The sequence below is a fragment of the Leopardus geoffroyi genome, chromosome A2 (genome assembly GCF_018350155.1).
Source record: "Leopardus geoffroyi isolate Oge1 chromosome A2, O.geoffroyi_Oge1_pat1.0, whole genome shotgun sequence".
Lineage (NCBI taxonomy): Eukaryota > Metazoa > Chordata > Mammalia > Carnivora > Felidae > Leopardus > Leopardus geoffroyi.
The window spans coordinates 96565533-96590709 of NC_059331.1; the positions used below are offsets into that span (position 1 = coordinate 96565533).

Below are 25177 nucleotides of genomic sequence, written 5' to 3' on the forward strand. Positions count from 1 at the left end.
AAAGCCTCAATGAGAAACATTAAAAGACTGGCTGAGACTTCATGCACAAAAAAAAAATCTCATACTTTGCTTTTTCACTTCCTGTCTCCATCAGAAACACACCACAGTGAGTAATCTTGAATATCCAACAAGCTTCAATTAAGCTTGTAATGATTCATTTACATGCAGAATTTATTCTTTTAAATCATCAGACATGGGAAATTCCTACAAAGAATTAATTCATAGTGGGCTTATCTTTTCAGTTTGTTTCTCTTAAGAAAAATCAATTGACTAACATTCCCAATAATGATGTCAAATTAGTTATTGCTTGTTATGGGTTTACACTAGCTATTGGGATGCTATATGAAAACCTAGAAATAACAATGATGGTAGATAACCAGGTGCCATTAGGAGACTGTGAAAATGTTTCCTCTACATTCATGGCTCTTTTCCAGGTGGTTAGACTGTTGCTAAAATTAAGGAATGTCACAAAAATAGAGGAGAAGTCTATCTCACATGAACTCCATATGTCTCCAGAGCATGTTCTTCAACTTTGTTTGCTCCTGGTGAAATCTGCGGGCTACTTCCTTGAGTCACACTACTTTCAACATATCCAAATGTAAAGACTGCTACATTAATAAAACTTCCTGAAGGTTATAAGCAATTCTCAGGCCACTACGTTTAGCTCCATCCTTCTGCTCCCACTCAGGAAAGCAAACTAAACTGTAAGAAATAATGACATTTTAATTATTTAAAAAATTATTTTCAGAAACATATCAGACGGACTTCCCGTTCAAAATAGCAGACCCATCACAAACATCTGCCTCTAGTCTTTAAGATACTACCGAAGTAAAAGAAAGAAAACCCATAAGTAAAGAAAGGTATCATCAAAAAATTGAGAGTTGAGTAGATTTTCTGGATAACCAAAAATAAATAGAAGCAAGTTAACGGAGGAAATTGACAGAGAAAGTCACCAAAAAGACAGTGGTCTCCAAAGTGGCAAAAGTGTAATTCAGGAACCATATTAAGAAAATATCTTCTAATTATAAGAACCGTTATTTTTTAACATATGTAAATGTATATGGATATAATTTCTCTAAGTCAGTGAGTATCAGTGGCATGCTCAAATATTTTTACTGAAGGGAAGGCCACTGCCTTGGAATAAGCTATGAGGGTGCTGTGGAGGAAGCAGGAGCTGGACTGAGCCAGCAGGTGTGGTGGAGAAAGGGAGAAAGAAACGCAGCCCAAGCAGGGGAGTCAACTGAAGGTCTGTACCAGGTAACTGCGGTGGTCAGCATCCCCAGAACATAGATATTGGGATAAAACCTTTCTTATTATGGCATTTGGGGGATCTAATCCTGACAGCCAGTTTTCCCATTCACTCAAAAGTAAAGCCTGATAAAAGATACTCTCCCCCCAAGAGTCCCTACTCCAAATGAGCCTCCCAGAAATTCTACTCAGAAATGAGATCAAGAAAGGAGAAAAAAATCTTATTTAACAACCATACCAGATACCCAGTTTTTATAAAAACTAATGGATATACAAGGCAGTAAGAGAGCAAGAGGGTTCAGACTTACCTGTCACAAACAGCTAGGAACTGGCCAAATATATGAAATAACTGTTCTCAGATACCGGACTACAGGTAGTACAGAACTGTGATCCCTGAGAAGAGAAGTAATGAGGGGAGCCCCAAGCTGTCCTGCTGGCTTTCTGTGTGGAGGCAGTTTCCAGACCTCCAGACAGGCACAGGGAGGAGGAACTCAATGTGAGGACTATATCACTTAGTTGAGCAGGAAGAGATCAGAGCTAAGAGGACAAGGAGAGTGAGGTGACTAAAATTCATAAGACAAAGCAAAACAAAAAGCCACCCAAAAAAAGAGCTTCAGAAATCTACAGAAATCTTCAGAAATCTACAATCTATTGAATCCTACACATGTGGAACTGCAGAAGACCAGGCAAAAACTGCTTCTGAGGAAAGAACAACTACCAGAAAATTGTAAACTGAATGATTCCTAGAGCTCACAAAGGGAAGACATCTTTTTAGTTCCCACCAGCCAGAGAGGAATGAATGGTCCTACATTAGACCTAAAGTAAAGCCTATACTAGATGCCCTCCCCATTAAAAGAAAAAAACCAGGGGTGCCTGGGTGGCTCAGTTGATTAAACTTCCAACTCTTGATTTTGGCTCAGGTCATGATCTCGTGGTTTGGGGGATCGAGCCCCATGTGAGACTCTGCACTATCAGTGTTTGGGATTCTCTCTCCCCCCCTCGGCCCCTCCTACACTCATGTGTGTATGTAGGTATGTATGCTCTTTCTCTCTCTCTTTCCCTCTCAAAAATAAATAAATAAACTTTAAAAACAAACAAACCAAAATAAAGTAAAATTAAACCTTGGAAGGATCAAATTGAACCACAAGCCCCTCAAAACAAAGTCCAACACTCTTTAAAAGAATAGAACAAAATCCAGCGGTCAACAATATAACATTCATAATGTCTGGCATCCAATGAAAAAGTATTAAACATGCAGACATAAAGGAAAATGTAGCAGATTACCAGGAGAAAATTCAGCCAATATAAACAGACCCAGAAAAGACAAAGATTATATAATAGTAAAGACATTAAGCAACTATTATAATAAATATAATAAATATGCTCAAAGACCTAAAGGAAAACATGAACATAATGAGGGAGGAAATGGAAAATTATTTTAAAAAGAATCAAATGTAAATGTACCAAGATAAACTACCTGGAGCAAAAGAAGTCTTAATAAATTTAAAAAGGATTAAAAGCATACAGAGTTGTTTTCTGATCACAACAGAATTTAATTAGACAGAAAGTTATCTGAAAAATCCTATACATTTTGGAATGTTTGAAAATTAAAGGACACAAATCTAAGTAACCCATGGCTCAAAGAAGAATCACCAAAAGGTTAAAATATTTTGAAATGAATGAAAACAGAACCACAATATACTAAAATGTGTGGGAAGCGAATAAAACAACATAAATGCTTACATTAGAAAAGAAGAAAATTCTAAAATCTATGAGCTAAGTTTCTATTTTAAGAAGCTAAAAGAGCAAATGAAACCCTAAGTAGGAAAGGCAATTAAATAAAAGTAAATATAGACTAGACAATGGATAAAGAAGTTAATGAAACCAATAACTGATTTTTCATCAATAAAGCTGCCAAAACTCTACCTGTATGATTAAGAAAAAAAATGGGGGTGGGGGGACATACAAATTTCTAGTATCAAGAATGAGAAAGAGGGCATCACTACAGATTCTGCAGACAAAAATATAAGAGAATAAAGATCAAGAATGTATACTAATAAACTCAAAACCTATATGAAACACACATTCCTTGAAAAATAAACTACAAGAAGTGATTCTACCTATAGGGCCCCCCATGTTTGTTAAGGCAATAGAATTTGTAGTTTAAACCTGACCATAAAGAAAATGTTAGGCCAGATAACTTCATTGGTAAATTCTATTAAATGTATAAGAAAGAATTGATGGTAATGCTACAGGAAATATTTCAGAAAATCTTTGTGGTGCTGTAAACACTTATCAACTCATTTTTTAAAGCCAGCATTACCTCAAAACCAAAATCTGAGACACTATTAAAAAAGGAAATTACAGAACAATACACTTCATAAATAGAGACGTAAAAATTCTTAGCAAAATCTCCAAAGGCAAAATTGCAAAAAATAATTTTCAAAAAGAAGAACAAAGCTGAAAAACTTACACTACCTAACTTTAAGACTTACTGTAAAACTACAGTAAATAAAACACCATGGCAGTGGCAAAAAGACAGATATATAAAGCAGTAGAACAGAATAGAGTCCAAAAATAGACCCAAATGTATATACATGGGCAAATGATTTTTTTGCAAAGTTGCCAATGTATTCAGAATAAAGAAAGCATTGACTTTTGAACAAATGGTGCTGGGACAGCTGGATATCTATATGAAGAAAAAAATGAACTTCTTTTACCTCAAGCCACACACAAAGGTTTAACTTGAATGTATTATGGACTTAACATAAAAGCAAAAACTATAAAATTCTAGAAGAAAATAAAAGAAAAAAATCTACATGCCTCTAGGGTAAGCAAAGATTTCTTAGATGAGATATAAAAAAAGCACAAACCTTAAGAGAAAAAAAATGATAAATCAGACTTCGGAAAAATTAAAATCTTCTGTTTGAGAGAGATCATTAAAAAGAAAAAACAAAGGAAAAAGAAAAAGGCAAGCCATATACCTGGAGAAAATATCTGCAGTACATGTATCTGGTGAAAGACTATTCCAGAAAATATAAATAACTTTCATAATACAACAAGCTTTAAATACACCCAGCTTTAAATAATGGTCAAATATTTGAATAGATACTTCCCAAAGGAAATTAAGAGAATTGCCAATAAGCAAATGAAAAGATGTTCAACAACATTAGTCATGAGGTAAATGCAAATTAAAACCACAATATAATATCAGTTCACACCTAATATAGAACGGTTAAAATTAAAAACACTGACAACACCAAGAGTTGAATAGAATGCAAATCAAATGAAACCTTCACACATTGCTGGTGGAAATGTAAACTGGCACAACCAGTTTGGAAAAGTTTGGCAATTTCTTTAAAAATTAAACACACAAGGCACATGTGGGTGGCTCAGTCGGTTGAGCATCCAACTCTTAATTTCAGCTCAGGTCATGATCTCATGGTTTGTGGGATTGAGCCCCACATTGAGCTCTGTGCTGACAGCCTGGAGCCTGCTTGGGATTCTCTCTCCCTCTCTCTCTGCCCCTCCCCTACTCCTGCACTCTCGCTCCCTCTCTCTCTCTCAAAATAAATAAATAAGCTTAACGTCCGACTTCAGCCAGGTCACGATCTCGCGGTCCGTGAGTTCGAGCCCCGCGTCGGGCTCTGGGCTGATAGCTCAGAGCCTGGAGCCTGTTTCTGATTCTGTGTCTCCCTCTCTCTCTGCCCCTGCCCCGTTCATGCTCTGTCTCTCTCTGTCTCAAAAATAAATAAACGTTGAAAAAAAAAAAAAATTAAAAAAAAAAAAAAAATAAGCTTAAAAATTAAACACACATTTGCCATACATCCAGCAAACCACATTTAGGTATTTATGCAAATGAAATGAATGCATATGTCCTACCAACACAAAGACCTGTATATAAATGTTTATACCAGCACTATTCATAACAGCCCCAAACTAGAAGAAACACAAATAACTGTCAACATGCAAATGGATATACAAATTGTGGCAAACCCATATGCTGGAAAAGAATGAACTACTGATACGGTCAACATGAAAGAATTTCAAAATTAGCGATGAAAGCCAGATACAAAAGAACCCAATCCTGTCTGATACCATGTACACAGAACTCTAGAAAAGGACAAATATAATCCCAAGGGTCCAGGTAGGGGGAGGAGATGGACTATAAAGGCGTCTGAGGGAACTTTTGGAGGTGATGAAGTATTTAAGATCTTGATTGTGATGGTGGTTATGTAGGTGTATAAATTTGTCAGAACTCACAAAAAAACACACTATTAAAAATGGATGTCTTTCGAGGTGCCTGGGTGGCTCAGTCGGTTAAGCGTCCGACTTTGGCTCAGGTCATGATCTTGCGGTTCGTGAATTCAAGCCCCACGTCAGGCTCTGTGCTGATGGCTCAGAGCCTGGAGCCTGTTTCAGATTCTGTGTCTCCCTCTCTCTCTGACCCTCCCCCGTTCATGCTCTGTCTCTCTCTGTCTCAAAAATAAATAAACGTTAAAAAAAAAAATTTAAAAAAAAATGGATGTCTTTGGGGCACCTAGGTGGCTCAGTCAGTTAAGCATCTAGCTTCCTCTCAGGTCACGATCTTATGGTTCATGGGTTTGGTTCATGGGTTTGAGCCCTGTGTCGAGCTCTGTGCTGACAGCTCAGAGCCTGGAGTCTGCTTCAGATTCTGTGTCTTCCCCTCTTTCTGCCCCTTTCCCACTCACACTCTGTCTTTCTTTCTCTCAAAAATAAATAAACACGAAAAAAAATTTTAATGGATTTTTTTCAATTACAATTAAAAACTTTAATTAAAAAAATTAAAGGGTATGTATCAACAGACAAATAAAGAGATATATAGTTAGAAGTCTCAAACAAAGGAGCTTCTGTCCTCGTACAGTTTGGGGCCCAACATGGTAGCACATGAGTGCGTTCTGGTTTCCCAGACCGGAAACTCTCCAAACTCCCTCCTTTGGGGTTTTTATAGAGGCTTCATTACAGAGGCATGATTGATGAAATCATTGGCCATTGGTGATGGACTCACCTCTAGTACCTCTCCCCTCCCTGGAAATCAGGGCTTGAGATGGAAAGTTCCACCCCTCTAATCCTAGTTGGTTCCCCTGGTAACCAGGCCCCATCCTTAGGTGCTTTCTGAGAGTCACCTCATTAAGAGAAACCCAATTGTAGTAGAAAGGAGCTTGTTGTGAATAATAAGACACCCATTCCACCTTTACTCTCTGAAGTGATTTTGAGAACTGAGGACTAGGGAGCAAATATTGTAACAAAAGCATGTTCCCATTGCTCTTATTACTCAGGGAACTCCAAGGGCTTGGGAGCTAATGAGCCAGGAACCATGACCAAAGCCAAACATATATGAGAAATATATTTTGGTCATCTAAATGATATTGCAGGAAACTGTGAAACAACAGTATACATGAAGCACCTATCTCCGCATCTGGTCCATAGAGGCACTTAATAAAAGTCAGTCTGTGGGGAAATCAGAGATCTTGAGGATCCCATCATCTGATAGGAGAGATAAAAAATAAGCCACCTCACAACACAAGGCAACCAGAGCAATGGTTGGAACAAATGCAAAATGACGAGGAGCGGGCAGTAGTGTCCCAGAAGGGATTAACTCATGAAGGATGCATGTGAGTTTTCCAGGCATCTAGATGGGTTGAAGAAGACACCCTCATTGGAAGGAATAGGAGGGTAGGTAGAGGCTGTGTCCTGGCAAAAGAAAGCCAGCCTCATGTTGATGGTGCCGATTGCCACCTCAGGAACCATTCTCAGAGGGCCTGCTCCATGCTGTGGCCTGCTGAGGACCTGGGGTCACCATGTGTTTGGCAAGCGGGGTCCAATTTCATTCTTCTGTTTGCCACCCAGACTCTGAACCCGTGCCTTGCACGTGGCAGGTACATGTTGACGCTGATGGGTTGTTTGAACCGGTTCTCTGATAGGAACCACGTGGAAGATTCCACATGGGCCAGGAGCTGTTGGCAATACCACTAAATGACTCAGGGGGCCTGACCGCTCCTCTCTCTGACCTCCTGATCCACATTTTGCCCTGATCTCTAGGAAAGGTTGGCTGTTGTTTGAACTGCCGGATCCCTCATGTCTTAGGCCTAGACTATTGCTTTCTTCTGGGGTTCTCTTGGGCACCTAGGTGCCCAAGTAGTCCTGGTCATATTATCTCTGGCCCCTGACGTAGCCAGGCTGGCCCTGGACTGCCCCTGGGCTCCTTGGTCTGAGAGCTAAAAATGGATATCTTTGACCACATATAAAGTATGTATGAATAAACCTGATTTTCTTAGTAAAAGCAAAGGACATGCAAACATCACCAGGCATTTAAAACATCTAGCAACAGGAAAACAAAAAAAGTTAAAAACTAAAGATTTACTAAAACAAAGATAATATGGAGAAGTTTTTAAACATTTAGAGCAATTCAAGGACATATTATACCCATAAAACAGAAAATAACGCAAAAAAAAAAAAAAGCAAGCACAGAACAATAACAAAAAAGATGCTTTGAGGTTAAAATATAATTGCCAAGAGTAGATTCAATGGACAGTTTGGAAAATAATAGAGAAGATTTCTTTAGAATATAGAGCAAAACAAAAAGCAAAACCAAAGCAAATAAGAATAGTTAGAAAACAGAGGACAAGAAGGCAAGACACATACAGAGATCCAATGTGTAAAACTAAACTTTAATAGATTTCAAGGTCCCAACTGAAAGATCAAATATCTGATTAACACGAGAACCTCAGAAAGAAAGAATAGAATAAAGAAGAAATTTTTAAAAGTAAAATGAAACTAATCTGCACACAGAAAGATATCACAGAATGCCCTGCAAATTCAATTTTTAAAAGCACCACATATAGATACTTAGTTCTGAAGAACACATTCTAGCAGTTCCTAGACAAAAATATTACTGAAAACTAATTAGAAAAATCACACTGGCAGATGGTCTCTCATTGGCAACACTAAACACAGAAGAACAATGGCTTTCAAGTTCAGTGGTAAAATTTTTCATGCTAGACTTCTAAAAACAGTCAAACTATAATCAAATGTGCAGGATAATAAAAATGTTTCCAAATTGGTCAGCAAGTTTATCTCCCACACACAATTTCTTAGGAAGTTACTTGCAAACATACACTAGCAAAACGAGGGTGTGAACCACTAGAGAGAAAAGGCCAAGATGCAGGAATGAGTAGCTCTAACCTAGAGAGGCAGTGAAAAAGTCTCAGAAAGACAACTGTTCATCAGACATAGTAAATAACTAACCCAGAGTAAACCAAAACTTCAGAGAAAACTTCAGGAAATGAGGCAATTCAATAGAAATGAGTGGTATGATAAAGTGTTTGAAAAGAAAGTTTAGGCTGTGATAAAGGCCAACAGTGCAAGAAAAAATAGAAAGGCAATTGTAAACTCCAGGAAAAACGCAAACAGTATAAAAATGTCATGGTCTAAATAAAAAATACTATACACTAAAATAGAGTACAATTTTTAAAAAGTGATGTAGAGTAAGAAAAGAGAATCCAGATGTCTGTATTTAAGAAAGAAAGATTCCTTTGACTTCATAGAATTGTAACACTGAACCTAAAGTTGTGGTTGCAGAAGAGAATTCAAATGTTTTAACAGCTTTAACAAAGTAAATGACAAAAGTTGTAATGTTAAAGGAATACAAAGGTTAGGGGGATAAAATACTCTTCTAAATGGGTATTACTAAATGGAGAATCAAGAGATACTGCCAAAAAATGAAAGAACAAAAAATTGATGTTTAAGGATATTATCCTAAATTATTATATGAAATAAAATAGCCCTATATAACAAAAGGTAAAGAAGACAAATAGTTGCATTCAATGAGCTAAATCCTCATCTTTCAGAGCAGAAAATCAATAGGTATCCTAAGTTTAAATATCAAGAAATAGAGCACAGCATATTATCTAGATTAACAGATGGAACTACTAGAAGCACCAAAAACAGAGTTAGAAGAAGCTGTACCTGTGTACTGGGAGTAGGGATAAATGGGGCAGGAGCCTTGCTTTTTTATCATAAATCTTCTGTACTAATCGTCAAGAATTAATGTCATAATTACAAAAAAAAAAAAAAAAAAACAAAAACCAAAAAAACAGAGAGGTGCACAAATTCTTTAACATTCTTTCCAATAAGAGATAATACACATCCCCTCCCCTGGAATCTATAACTCTTTCAACTCACCTGTAACCAACAGAATGTGGGAGAAATGACACTGCCTGTTCCTAAGGACAATGACTGGCTTTTGGAGCCATGAGCCACCATTTAAGCCCAACTACTCTGAATCCTTGATGCTAGAGGAACCCCAGACCACAGGAAATACAGGTGGGACCACAGTCCCAGTTCAGGTCCTCTCCTACGTCAGTCAGCCCACAGGAAACAACAAACTTGAGAGTGAAGACATCTCCAGGTGAATCAAACCTCTAGCTGCTACTTTATCTCCAGTTGAAGCTTCAGACATCATGAAGCAGAGGTATAACCATTCTCACTGTGTTCTGTCAGAATTCCCCACCCGCTGAATCTTTGAGCATAAGAAAATGGTTGCTTTAAGCTCCTAAATTTGGGGGCAATTTACTACATGGCAATAATAACCAAAACAATTAACAGAAAACTGTAATTGCTTTAACTAAAAAACTGCAAACATTTCTCCCGGTATTCCACTTTAAATTTTTTTTAAGTTTATTCATTTTGAGAGAGACAGAGACAGCATGAGTGGGGGAGGGGCAGAGAGAGAGGGAGAGAGAGAATCCTAAGCAGGCTTCACACTGCCAGCACAGAGCCTGACACGGAGCTTGAATTCACGAAACCACGAGATCATGACCTGAGCCAAAACCAAGACTCAGACATTTAACTGACTGAGCCACGCAGGTGCCCTATGGTATTCTACTTTAGTAACAACTCCTAGCAACATACCTGATAGTCTAGTCTAGTCTAGTCTATTCTTATTCTATTCCTCCTTTTCTTTCCTTCCTTTTCTTCTCCCCTGCCTTCCTTGACTCTCTCCCTCCTCTCCCATCTCCTCCTCCCTCTTCTTCTTATCATTATTGTTTATTCTTTATAGCCAGTTATAACTAAATAATGCCAGATTTCGTATATGATCACAATCAACTGATTTAAGCTGAAAATGAAGGTCTTATAGCATCAAATAGGAGTACTGGGGCAAGGTTCACAGTGGGACTGGCCACTTGGGCTTTATTACTTCTAAGGGCAGCTATAGTCATTTATACAATGGCTTGAGAGCTTATGTCAAACTCTTTAGGAGAATGTATGTGAATCCTTTTTATAAAAATCTCATAACTCAGAGAATCTAAAACCATATCTTAAAATTTCTATCAAAACATCTAAATCTATTCTGCTATAAATGACATAACCACTTAAGATACCACTTAATATTTTCATTTAAAGTTATATTTATAACTTTAAATGAAAATATTAGTGGAAGAACTAGCTTAGAAGGGATATATCTGAGCATCCAATCTACTTGCTAGTCATTAAATTATTCAATGATTTCCTAAGTCAGAATCCAATTTACTACTATAATTATTAAAGACTATTAAGTGCAATACTAATAAGTGAATAGAAAAATAACTGCTAAATTTTGGTGTTAATTTACATTTTTACTGTCAATAAAATTACTGTAAAAAGAGTAATCTCTAGTCACAGTTTAACTATTCCCTCAGTCAGTCCCTCAACAGATATTAACTGAGTTATGTGCCAGGCACTGTTCTAGATATTAGGAATAAAACAGTAAACAAAACAAAGTTCCTGCCCATATGAAGTTTATGTTCTAATGGGAAGCATACATTGTACATTAAGTCATGCATCAATCTGAGTGCTAGGCACAAAGGACAATATGAAGAATGTTAAAATAAGGTCTCCAAGAAAAAGCAATCAGAAAATAAAGTTCCATTTCATTATTATGTAATTAAAGAATGATACTCTGAGTTTACTTTTTCAGCAAGTACTGGTTGAGGCCTTTCTAAACATACCAGTTTTCATCTACTTTCAGATCACTGGGTTTCAGATTTCGAAGTTGAAGAAACTTCAGATTTACATAAACTATCCCAGGTTCTATCACCATATTGTAGCTTTACTTCACTGTATCTCTCATCTCTACCTTAACTTAGCTCATCTTCTGCCCCACCTTGAAAGCATATGGTCCTTTCAGATCACAAGGTACATCTCTAGACCATTCTCTATTTGCCTAATGATAAATCCACCTTTCAATTTATCAAGTAAGATGGGGAAAAAACTACCATCTTTCATAAACAATAATACTACTCTTTACTCATCGCAAAGGTCCTGTTTTTCTAGGATTTAGAATTGGCACCACTGAGTCAACCATGCTCTTATCTGGTTCTCCTTGAGATCAATCCCATCATTCTGAGTCAGCCAACATTTAAGGGATAGAGAATAATGCCTCTGAAACAGACTTTTTTTCTCTTTGCCTTACTAACTGGTTTATTAGTTGAGAACCCAACTGCCATCAACAACCCCAAGTTCTAGTCTAATGAACTAGTAATTAGCTAAATTACCACTGATTAAATCCCACTGGCTTAAAATAATCTGTAATGACTATCAGGATGTCACAACTTTTTATTTGTGTCTTAATGTGTGAAGGCGTGTTATTTCAAAGAAAGGATGCTTTTCTGGTTCTTTAAGGGGGACTTCCATCACTTAAATACACTGCATTCATGATTAGCACTGGGAGTACGTTCTAGCCCAACCTCTCAATCTCTCCTGTTTTCTCCTGGCTCAACAAGACAACAACCCGTTTTTACCCAAGACAACTTAATAACTTCTTCAAGTGATTCTACTGGTTGAAATGTAGATGATATCATCTAAAACTCCCAACTTGAAACTATTTAGATAGCCTCTTGGTTCCCACTAAAAAGTTTAAAAAATGTATTGATAAGAGCCAAATACCTAAAATTTAAAAGTCGTACCCTTGAAATGCAAAGATATCTTTTGTTTCTCTCGTTCTGTTGCTGTTAATGTTCCCAACTTTATACAAATAAAGCATTTTAGAAAAAAATGTTTTATATTGTTAGAAATACCTAACAGAAATTATGAAATTACTCAGAAATAAAAGGAAGCAAAAAAAATTCACTAGAGATTAGTGCTGCTGAAAGAGAACTGCTTCTTTTCTGTGGATGTAAGTTCTTAATGACATAAATGCAGCATACACGGAACAGAATTTCAAATGTCACAAGCCAGGCATGCCAAGAAGAGCCTCAGAAAGTGAACAAGCAAAAGTGCCAATTGTGTGAGGCGCCTGAGTGGCACAGTCAGTTAGGTGTCCAACTTCGGCTCAGGTCATGATCTTGCGGTTTTTGAGTTCAAGCCCCACATCAGGTTCCGTGCTGACAGCTGGGAGCTTGGAAACTGCTTCGGATTCTGTGCCTCCCTCTCTTTTTGTCCCTCCCCTACTCATGCTCTCTCTCTCTCAAAAATAAATAAACGTTTTTTTTTAAATGCCAATGTGTGACATAAAAAGGAATAATTCCACTTCAGATTTGAAATTTAAAAACAGAAAGAGAGAGGGTGCCTGGCAAGCTCAGTCAGAAGAGTGTGAGAGTCTTGATCTCCAGGTCATGAATTCAAGTTCCATGCTGGGTGAAGAGATTATGTAAATATAAAATCTTTAGGGGCACCTGGGTGGATCAGTAGGTTAAGAGTCTGAGCTCGGGGCGCCTGGGTGGCGCAGTCGGTTAAGCGTCCGACTTCGGCCAGGTCATGATCTCGCGGTCCGTGGGTTCAAGCCCCGCGTCGGGCTCTGGGCTGATGGCTCAGAGCCTGGAGCCTCCTTCCGATTCTGTGTCTCCCTCTCTCTCTGCCCCTCCCCCGTTCATGCTCTCTCTCTGTCCCAAAAATAAATAAACGTTGAAAAAAAAAATTAAAAAAAAAAAAAAAAAAGAGTCTGAGCTCTGGTCATGATCTCGAATTCGAGCCCTGCATTGGTCTTTCTGCTGTCAGCACAGAGCTCACTTCAGATCCTCTGTCTCCCCTCTCTCTCCCCTGCTCTCTCTCAAAAATAAACATTAAAAAAAATAAATAAAACAAAATCTTTAAAAGAGAGAGAGACAACAAACAAAGAATTCAACCTCTCCTTAATTTGAAAAGTAAAATACAAAAGAAATCATCAAGCTCCCTTCAGTTTTGACAATGTGTTCCTAGGAGCATTCTGTCCACGGATCCTCCTGCAGTAATCCATTAATGAAAAGGATACAGCACTGGGTAAACTTGACACCAATTACCAATACCCAGATTAAAGACAGTATTTTACTATAATTACTGCAAATCCAATACATGTCCTTTCAGAAATACCTAGCTCCATTCATACTTTCACACTGTGAGGTGAAAAAAATAAAAGTACATACTACCAATCTGCAATATAGAAATCTGTGTACATGTCCATGTCCTCCACAAAATCACAAACTTGAGGGCAAGAATTCGTTTTGTTAAAAACACCTGATATTCGTGTAACATCTGATCTTCGTACACACAACTTCATTTGATCATAGAAACTCTCTAAAGTCAAAAGAGTAGTAATAATTCCTATTTTATGGTGGGGAAACCACAGTGAAGAGACATTAAGGAATTCACTCTAAGGCACTCAGCAACAGGTGGAAGAAGTCAAAAGGAAAGTACTCAGACTACTATTCCACTGACTAGGAACATTTTAAAGATTATGATGGAAAATTTCAAACATATACAAATGAAGAGAGAAGAGAACAATGAACTACCACAGTTTTAACAAGGATAAAGTTATTTTATCTTTACCTGCACCCCATTTTGAAATAAATTCCAGATCTAATACCGCTTTTTTGATAAATATTTCAAGATGTAAGTCAATCACATTTAATAAAATGTTGAGTATAACAGATAACCAACAAATACCTGGTTCAATTCTATAGATCTTACATATGCTTTCAGACATTATTATCCAATTCTCACTAAAAAAAAAAAAATCAATTCTGAATTCCTAGGTAGTACATATTGCTAGGTAGTACATATTCCTAGGTAGTACACACTTATTCATTCACAAATATTTATTCTGGGCTACAAGATGCCAGCTGCCATGCTAAGTGCTTAGTATACAGCAAAAGGAACAAGCAAACACAGTCCCACACAGTCCCTTCTTTCCATGATCTTGCATTCAACTATTCTGGATACATACTCATGCACACATGTGTGTGTGCACACAGACACACACACACACCCCAACCATGTAGGTCTTGAGGAATTGGAATTAGTTTGGCTGGAAGAGTACTTAACTAAACCTACCAGTTTGTCAAGGTGGAATCCAAATTATCTATACACAAATTATGAAATGGAGTAGAAGACAAAGTTTTTATGAACTCAGAATCCTGATATTATTCTAGAAAATATTAGGAAAGTTTTCCTTAATTTTCCTCCTCCTAAGAGTTTTTCCAGTAAAGAAAGCCAACAATATTAAAATTTAGTGGGGGGAAAAACAAAATAATTCAAGCAACTGAATGGATTCAGAATACCTTCCATTGTTATATTCAAAAATGTTCAAATCACTTTCAACTTTTACTGAATGTATGCACACTTCCTAATGTTGATGTCTTCTGTACAATCTATAAGTCCACGACTATACAGTTAACTATGGAAATTACTTAAATTTTGAAACTCACTTCAATAGTGGAGAAATGGGAACCCTCTTGCACTGTTGGTGGGAATGCAAACTGGTGCAGCCGCTATGGAAAACAGTGTGGAGGTTCCTCAAAAAATTAAAAATAGAACTCCCCTATGACCCAGCAATAGCGCTGCTAGGAGTTTACCGAAGGGATACAGGAGTGCTGATGCATAGGGGCACTTGTACCCCAATGTTTATAGCAGAACTTTCAACAATAGCCAAATCATGGAAAGAGCCTAAATGTCCATCAACTAATGAATGGATAAAGAAGTTGTGGTTTATATATACAATGGAATACTACTTGGCAATGAGAAAGAATGAAATGCCTTTTGTAGCAACGTGGATGGAACTGGAGAGTGTTATGCTAAGTGAAATAAGTCATACAGAAAAAGATACTATATATTTTCAGTCTTACGTGGATCTTGAGAAACTTAACAGAAGACCATGGGGGAGGGGATAGGGGAAAAAATGTTACAGAGCGGGAAGGAGGCAAACCTTAAGAGACTCTTAAAACTGAGAATAAACTGAGGGTTGATGAGGGGTGGAAGGGAGGGGAAAGTGGGTGATGGGCATCGAGGAGGGCACCTGTTGGGATGAGCACTGAGTGTTGTATGGAAACCAATTTGACAATAAATTTCATATTAAAAAAAAAAGAAACTCACTTCAATATAAACTATATAGATTGGACTAAAACAAAAATAAAATGTTCTCTTTTCAGTATTTTTTATTATTCCCAGGAAACCAAGTTAAGTATAATTCTATATACAGATCCCTTCTCCCTCTTTATTTGACACTCCTTAGTATTAATATTCATTTGATGGAAATAATCCAAATGGTTCCCTCCTTAATAATTGAACCTCTTTTCTATTATTTCATGCATGTGTTCATTTATTCACTTTATTTCTACTGGACGTAGAATGTAAGTGAACATGACCACGAGACACTTTCTGGGTCTTAGAGGACCATAAGAGGGTGAGTGGAGCAGAAAATTAAGATTATATCTTATATAACAGATGTAATAATTTAAAAGGGCAGACATATACTAAATGTCATAAAGGAAGTTCAAAGATATCGAGGTTCAAAGGAAACAAATTTTATCCAAATGTAGGTATTAAGGAGTACACCACACAAAAAAAGGGTGGCATCAGAACTTGGCTCTGAAGGATGGGTAGCATTTCAACAGGTGGAAACAGTAGTACAGGGAAGAGCACTGAGCGCACATTCCAAAATCAGCCCTAATTAAAGCTGCAGAGGTGGATGGCAAGGGGCATATACAGAGTAGTCAGTCTGCCTGGAGGATACATGTAGCAAATGCACAGGGAGAACACAAGAAAATCCTACCAAAGACCAAGCTAGTACTGAAGACAAAACATGGGTTTTGTAATTTAAAAATGGATAGAAGTATTTGAAGGTTCTTACTAAACAGTCTTGGTGTGCAGATGCATCACAGTTAATACCCAATCATCTCCCAGTGTTTAGCCGGAAATACTTGCTAATGCTGTATCCAGCTCTAAAGGACGAGAAATTCTCATCTGGGGGTTTATAATTTAATTTATTCTACTTCATTCATTCAGGAAATACATACCGGGCAACTCATGGTTGCAGACATTGTTATTTATAGATATAAAAGACATAATCCTGTACTCAAGTCAGAAAAAACGCAAAATCATTAAACTGAAAACATTTTTTACAACCCAAGGAAGTGTTTTCTTTTTAAAATTTTTATTGTTTGTAGAGAGAGAGAAGGAGAGCCACAAGTGTGGGGAGAGGGGCAGAGGCATGGGATCATGACCTGAGCTGAAATCAGGAGTAGGATGCTCAACTGACTAAGCCACCCTGGCACCCCCAATGGGAGTTTTCTGACATGCAATGACCATGAGTCCTGCAAACATTGGATATAAACCTGCGTCTGAACCTTGGACATCCTCAATTTGGATCTAAAATGCATATAACTGTGGAATAAAACAGTTGACTAAAAATAAGACAATTGTTTTACATATCTAGAAAACAATTCCTACACAGACCAAAGGGGTTTGGACTAGGTTATATCTAAGACTCCTTCCAATTCAAAAATCCATATACTGTAATTCTAATTCTACTGCATTAAAATCCTTTAGGAAAGCCAGATAATAAGAATTAAAAATTAAAATCATCGCCTAAATGACAAAGCCAACAACAGTAGCCCAAATTTAGGTAAACTACTAAATGTTTAATAATTATCCTATCCCAAATGGACCTCCAGGCTACTACTAGGTACTCACACAGATTCTTGCCCCATGTCTTTTTTTTTTTTAATTTTTTTTAATGTTTATTTATTTTTATTTTATTATATTTCAGAGACAGAGCATGAGCTGCAGAGGGGACAAGGCGGGGCGGGGGGGGGGGGGTGTCATAGATTCTGAAGCAGGCTCCAGGCTCCGAACTGTCAGCACAGAGCCCAACGCGGGGCTCGAACTCATGAACCATGAGATCATGACCTGAGCCAAAGTCAGCCGCCTAACCGACTGAGCCACCCAGGTGCCCCCTTGCCACATGTCTTAAGGTACTTTTACTTCATTTCTCAACAGAGAGCTACGTGTGCAGATAGTAAAATAAAAGCAAGTATGGCAGCAAACTGGCGATATTTAAAACAACTGGCCAGTGTCTCTTATAAAACTCCTCCCTCTGACTGCTGACCTACCTGCAGACTTAGCATCTATAGATCATCACAGATGGTGATGACCTTTATGTAGGCACGCTTGCTACCAACCACCAGTGCCCATTTTCTTTTTTTTTTTTTTTTTAATTTTTTTTTTTCAACGTTTATTTATTTTTGGGACAGAGAGAGACAGAGCATGAACGGGGGAGGGGCAGAGAGAGAGGGAGACACAGAATCGGAAACAGGCTCCAGGCTCTGAGCCATCAGCCCAGAGCCTGACGCGGGGCTCGAACTCACGGACAGTGAGATCGTGACCTGGCTGAAGTCGGACGCTTAACCGACTGCGCCACCCAGGCGCCCCAATCAGTGCCCATTTTCAATGCTGCTTCTTGGCCACTGGACAAAGCCCAACACCATGCACACTACCTTGTCCTATTACCAAACCTCCTGCACCCAGATTTCATTTCTGTCATGTTCTATTACGCCAAGAAACTCACACATTTCCTTCCTAGGAAGACAAGCTCACTGAACCTCATGACAAATAAAGCAATAGTACGATCAGTTCTTCAAGAAGCATTAGTACCATATTTGCTCATAGGTCTCCAGGTTGTTATGCTGCCTAATTTTCAAGTATTATGGTGTTTATTTCATTAAATGGGTAGTAGATGCCAGAGCCACATTATGTGATAGTTCATTCATCAGACAAGCATTTAGATTTTTTCCATCGTTTTCCTTAAAATGAATTCACTATTATTACTTATTTAAGTACATTATTAACCTACATTATTGTTTAACTATAGCTGTTTATATGATCATAGTTATTACCCAAATTCCTTAATGGCAGAATTTAATAGATGATCACTTTTTACAGACAAACTTTAGTAGGGCACACCATAGAATTCAGGAGTTTCCTGAATTGATACGTCATTTATTCCTGGCAAATCATTACCTTTGTCTACATATAGTTCTTTTTTTCCAAACTAGAAATGTACTCACTTGCTTAACTTCTTCCATCAAACAAACAAAAAGAATTTTTTAAAAATTGCTACTCAGATTTTAAAACAAGTCAACCACTTAAAAACGGCACAATAGACAAATTGCTTAACCTCTGAGCCTTAGTTTCTTGATCTATACCATAAAAGGGCTAAAAGACTTCCAAAGTCTTTCCAACTCTAATACCCATGAGTTTGCAATGACATAGCCTAAGAATTAGATGTTTCAATATGAAAAAACATTCTTAGGGAATCATTTATAGTGAGGCATTAAAAAAAAAAAGGATAATTTACTTTTAACAAGGAACCTGTTTTCATAGATATTCACTTGTCCATGTCTTAAACATAGGGAAATACACCAAGAGATATTCAAGTTTATACAAGTTTCCCTCCTGTAATCCATTTCCTCCTTAATAGGGAAATTCTAATAATTCCAGGGTGGTAACAGTTGTGTAAAAAAGAATATAAGCACAAGGCCAACAATTCAGCATTACCAAATTCTTCTGCAGCAACAAGGCATGGGCAGAACATAACTGTGAAAATGCTTATTTATTAAATAACCTTGATAAATTGGAAACTTTTCAAGGAATTCTTAGAGAAGAAAGGACCAAACTTACTTCTAACATACTGAAACTTAAAAAGAAAAGTAAACTCCTGTGTTTCCTGCTTTCACTAAAACAAGCCTGAAGAAACATATTCTTTATCTGCAAGATAACACTTCTATTCAGAAGGATTCCCATGAACTAATCCACCGAAGGGTCAGCTTTTTGCTGCATCAACATGCCAGGTTTCTTCTACCCTATTAATGATTAGGTTTTCCTAGAAAAATAATATTTTTATTTTCTTTTTATGTTATACATTACTAAGATCTTTAAAAAGAGAAAATTGGGTGCACCTGGGTGGCTCAGTCAGTTAAGTGTCCAACTCTTGATTTCAGCTCAGGTCATGATCTCATGGTTTGGGAGATCGAGCCTTGCATCGGGTTGCATGCTGATAGTGCAAAGCCTGCTTGGGATTCTCTCTCTCCTTTCTCTCTGCCCCTCTCCCTGCTCGAATGCTGTCTCTCAAAGTAAATAAATAAGCTTAAAATAAAGAAATATTAAAAATAAATAAATTTAAAAAATTTCTTAATATTTATTTATTTTTGAGAGACAGAGGCAGAGCATGAGCAGAGGAGCGGGAGAGAGAGAGAGAGAGAGAGAGAGAGAGGAAGAGAGAGAGAGAGAGAGAGAGGAAGAGAGAGAGAGAGAGAGATACAGAATCTGAAGCAGGCTCCAGGCTCTGAGCTGTTTGTTAGCACAAAGCCCGACAAGGGGCTCGAACTCACGAACTGCAAGACCATGACCTGAGCTGAAGTCAGATGCTCAACCGACTGAGCCACCCAGGTGCCCCTAAATAAATTTTTAAAAATAAAAAGAAAATTGGAAAATTCACCTTGAGTTTCTGAACCAGTACTTGAATTTGAATTACACTTACACTAACAAATTTAATACCTGGGGACAAGGCTGGTAGCGCTTACCAGTATCTTTGTAATGACACACTACCATCAAGTATCAGGGTTTGATGATCATCTTATTCCTTCAAACACCAGGCCGGGAATTACTTGAGAGAAGTGATTTACCCATGCATCTTTCCCAGCACCTAACCCCCATGGTTTTTAAATAGTAGGTCCTTCTTCCTAATCCTTGTTAAATACATGGAGCCCAAATGTTCCTATCTGTTAGTTACACGTCAATATCTTCTTGTAGCAATCTATTTGTACATCTGTCCCTAAGGTGAAAGTTAATCTTTGAAAAGCATTTGATTCAGGAGCGCCTGGGTGACACAGTTGGTTAAGCGTCTGACTTCAGCTCAGGTCATGATCTCATGGTTCATGAGTTCGAGCCTCTTTCTCTCTGCCCCTCCCCTGCTCACACTCTGTCTCTCTCTCAGAAATAAACATTAAAAAAATTTATGAAAAACATTTGATTCTGATTCGTGTTTTGGCTGTCTTATTCAATCAGCAAATTCTTGATAACTAAACCATTACAAATATTAGTTGTTTCATAAAACTAGTTAGTCTAAACATAGCACAACAAGCCAACGGAAATAAAGAGAAGTGAATTTTTGAAGAGAAAAAAGAACAACTAGCAGTGTCTGGTACATGATAGGCCATCAATAAATATTTGGTGAATCAACAGACTGCTGCTTAAACATATTATATATATATATATATATATATATATATATATATATATATATATATATATTTTAACCTATATATATTTAGGTCAGAAGGTAAAACGATTCCTTTGTGGAGCATAGAAGCTCCAACATAGGTTCACACAGAAGTCTGATTTTGGCAAATGCTCTAGGATTTAGGATTACCAACTGTAAAATAAGAGTAAATTTACAGGCTAGACAGTGATTGGCTGATCAAGCCTGGGCCTGGGATACATCCAGCACAGGTAAACAAGAATTTCAAGTCATTATCCCTGTGCATACAGGCAGTATCAGTGCCAGCAATAACAAGTCAGCCTTTCTGGCAAATCCATCAAAATTAATTCTTAAATGTTTGAAAAAACTAATATGTTTATGATACCCCTTCAAGCTGAGGCTTAACTACCTGTGGGAAGGGCCTATAATTCTGATCAATTACTTATGACTTGAAGGCACTTACAGAGATATCTGTCCTTTTAAGAAACCTTTTAAGAACCAGCCCTAGCATTGTAAAGCTGACACTGTGGGGCACCAATAAGTCACAGGTTTGGGGGTCCAACTTTGACAACTCTCCCTTGGAAGGAAAAGAATTGTTGTTACCTGTCCTTCATTTCCCAACCCTGCCTGAACAAATATTAGCAACCTTCAAAATCTGGAATTCCTAGTCTACTTAAGGAAGTCATGGGGACCAAAGATTACCCCAAGGCAGAGGTAAAGAGAAGAAACAGGAAGGAAACAAAATGGAATGGAGATATGTAGCTCATGAAGATGACATCATCAATAATTTTTTTCCAAGTGCCACTGAATGTCATGGCATAGGACTGATGGGTCTTTTCTGACAAACCACAGGCTTGTTCTATCCAAGTAGTTTCTTGGTTCCAGAGCCTCTAATGTCTGGGTTTGAGTATGATTTGCTTTATAGAAAAGGTCAGGTGAACTGATATTTTACTGGGAACCTGTTTGGAGGCAACAGCCCCACTAATCAGCATGAAAACAAATAACACTTGGACACCTGAAGCATTTTTAAATTTAAACTGCTCTCATATACACCATCTCAGCTCCTACTCACAACTCTTAAGAGGTAGGCATCATCATCACCACTTAACCTGTAAAAATAATTTTAGAAAACCTTTAGATATCTTCACCTTCAATTTGAGTATAGCCTCCTGAAATTTCTCAGTACAGAATTCAAGTCACGGGTCAGTTAGAAATCTCTAAAGACATACCAATTTCAAGAGTATAAATCAAGAGAATAAGATAGATTAGCCAAAATCTACCAACACTATGTCAAAAACAACCATCCTGCTGTTAAAGGGATAGTGCTTTGTAAAAAATAGTGTTACACAGGAGTGCCTCTATAATGCCTCTATGCTGGAAGGACAGTATTTTATTTATCTACACGTAAAAAACTGGACACTCCCCATAGGCAACAGACAAAATAAAACAAGAACTTTGATCCTAAAATTCTGGGAAGAACCTAAGTGATTCTTCCAGGAAGATACCTAAGTTACAGGGGACAAAATGTACTCACCCCTTTCCCCTCCAACATCACAAAGATTCACCAGAAGAGTTTTTGTCGGTTTGCAACAAAGAAAACACGCACAAAAGGTCACCTGTTGCTGTTATGTATAATCCCAACTTCCTAAAACACTCATTCTCCTGGTCTCATTTTCCTTTTGCCCCTCTCCTCAACTGGCTAAAGCAGAGGTATAATGGGGGTCCTATTTTCATAGCCATTTATTACCTTTTTTACGTATTTATGATTCTTTGCAGCCTTCTAGGCTTAGTCTGTGTTGGGAACAAAGCACCACACAAATCAAACAGCCTAGGATAAGGGGACACAAGTTAAAACCTCCCAGGAAGATTTTGTAGACACTTGGGCTCCCTGAGTCTCTAGAGGGCTTGGTATTTCAAAGGTCAGTCTTGGGTCTCTTGACTTTGATGACTAATGTTAAATTGCTGGACTTTTTACAAAAATATTTAGCTGTGTTTGTTTACATAATTTCATCCACAGCGCACACAGTAGGCATGTATTTGTTGAACAGAATCCCCACATAGATGAGAAGACAGGAAGAATACCCAAGATCTCCTTTTTCCAACACACTATGGTTGAGAGTTGACAGGTAAAATCACACCCGAATTTGTACAAGTTTCTGTGCATTCCTTTTTTACTTAAAACTACACATATCTGCTTAGAAAAGAAAAGGATGACACACCACACAATGTCAACCACACAATGGGGAAATTCCAGGATCACTAAGAAAACACCATTATCGTAGTCACACACACTTTAATTACTGGTTACCACACAGGAGAGGCTTTAAGAAATGCTGTCTCTCCATCCACTTGCCACAACCCCTCCAGAAAAAGCAAAAGCAGAACACTTGGAATCTAAAGATTCCACATCTTGGACTCAACATCACTACTTTTGAGAAGTAGTCTAAAGACTATGCTGACCCAGAGACATAAAGTAATACACACTAATAGGCAACATTTTTGGAAGAAGTTTCTTAGGCTACCCTGTTTGATGCTTATTTTTCATTATATAACTTTAAAGAAAAACTGGATGTGATTGGCAAAAATATTTTTATGCTTCTATATTTTTAAACCTTATTTAAACGAAGCTCCACCAAGAAAATTCTCATCCCAATTTTCACCGCATCCTGCTACTTCTCTTATTCTCAGCCTCTCAAAAATTCCCCAATGGCTAGGGAAACTATGCGGGGGCTGGCAGGGCACGTCTCAGCTTGGATCGTTCTGTCCCTAAAAGGCACCCAACTTCCTGGACCCTCTTTCAGGGCCAGCAGGGAGAATACGCAGAACTTGCACAGCGGCAGGGAAGCCTGCGCAGGTCACATTTCCTGACTTGTCTTTCTGCTCGCTGTCTGGCAAGGTCACCCTCTCTGGCTTGCGGCTCTGTCCACATAACTTACTCTCACTCTGTAAGGGCAACGGGTCGCGCCATGCCTCCCCTGCCGCCCTCCGGCCTGGCAGCGTCCCGGCCCCGAGGATCCCTGGCCCTCCCCCGGCGCGCGCGGCCTCCGACGGCGAGGGCGCCGCTCCCCCGCTCACCTGACCACGTTGGGGTGCTCGAAGGTCTCCAGGTGCCTCAGCACCGCCACCTCGCGGATGGTGGAGAGCGGCATGCCCTCCTCGCCTGTCTGCACCCGCACGCGCTTCAGCGCCACGAACCGGCCTCCGTTCTTCAGGTCCCGGGCCTTGAACACCTTTCCATAGGCGCCCTCCCCGATCTCCGCCACGCACTCGTACTGCTGGTCCGCGCGGCTCAGGCCGTCCTTCTCCATGCCGTCTGGACGCCGCCCGGCGCGGCGCCGCTGGGACGGGCGGGGGGCGCGCTCGGCTCGCTCTCGGCCGCCGCTCGCCTCCTCCCGGACTTCCCGGCCCGCTCCCTCACGCCCCGGAGCTCGGTCTCGCTCTCCCTCGCCCCCGCCGACTACCGCTCTCCCGCGCTCCGGCTCTCGCGGCTGCTGGGGCTGGATGGAGCGACCTCCCCGCGGGCGGGCGCAACCCCGGTGCCGCCGCGAAACTCCGCCTGCCGAGTCGCCAAGGAGCGAGCCGATCCCTCCTCTTCCCTCCCCGAAGCGCAGTCCTCTGCACAGACACCGAGGCGATTACATAGCCTATGCCCCAGCGCGTCTCAGTCCACAATCATTCCACCTAAAAGAAGAGACGGGAGGACAAGAAAAAGTGCAATCAGACATCCCAAGCGCCTTCCTCCGGGTCCCCGCAGACTCCCCTCCTCCTCCTTCATAAAAGCCCCCGTCGCTACCCTCTGTGCGCTCCTGCCCTCTCCCAGGCTGCTTAATCCTTCCTGGTTCCTCCGAGAAAAGCGAAGTTACTTTTCTTTCCCTGCAGAGCTGGAGCCGTCTTCGCGCGGAGAGGTTGCAGGGGCCCCTCGGGGATGAGTGAGCGGCGCGGGACGCAGTGGACGGGAGGGGGCGTGCCGATCAGCCCAGAGTGTGCCGGGAGCGCGGGGGAGGGGAGGTGCCGGGCACGTCAATGTCACGGCTTAATATTTATCCCTACATCATTGTGTTGTACCGCTACCCACCCCACCTCCCCGGGCCTGGACGTGCAGGGAGTGGGGCTCCCAGGGTGCCGTGGGCCTTTCAGGGGTCGTACCCAGGCTGCTGTGGAGAGACTGTGGGTCCATCGGTGTGGGGCTGCAGAATGTGGGTGGGGGCTCCCAGGACCCTGTAACCCGATGCTGGGAGTGTGCGAGAAGGGGTGGTCAGACATCTGCTCGGAAATTGCTTCCTTTCTTTCTACTTTCAGTTTTTCTACGAGGAGACATTTAAAAACGACATGCACACACAAATGGTCTTTTTGGGGTAAAGGAGTCTGGATTGGAAACGGAATTCTTTCTCCGACTCGGAGGACCTCCCTGGTGGAAAC

General features: G+C 39.5%; 1 protein-coding gene across 2 annotated transcripts in view; it reads right to left on the minus strand.

Moving 5' to 3' along the window:
- The window catches only part of CDK6 (cyclin dependent kinase 6), a 250317-nt gene that overhangs the window by 222606 nt on the left and 2534 nt on the right, over nt 1-25177 (minus strand). Inside the window, exons 1-2 of one of the 2 annotated variants that reach the window (XM_045494773.1) lie at nt 24552-24984; nt 23834-24439 (exon numbers count right to left, since the gene is read on the minus strand). In XM_045494773.1, coding sequence (XP_045350729.1) covers nt 23834-24066 — 233 coding nt within the window. In that variant the 5' untranslated portion in view covers nt 24067-24439; nt 24552-24984. Of the gene's footprint in view, nt 1-23833; nt 24440-24551; nt 24985-25177 lie in introns of those variants that run through there. The other variant, XM_045494774.1, reaches the window with a different exon arrangement.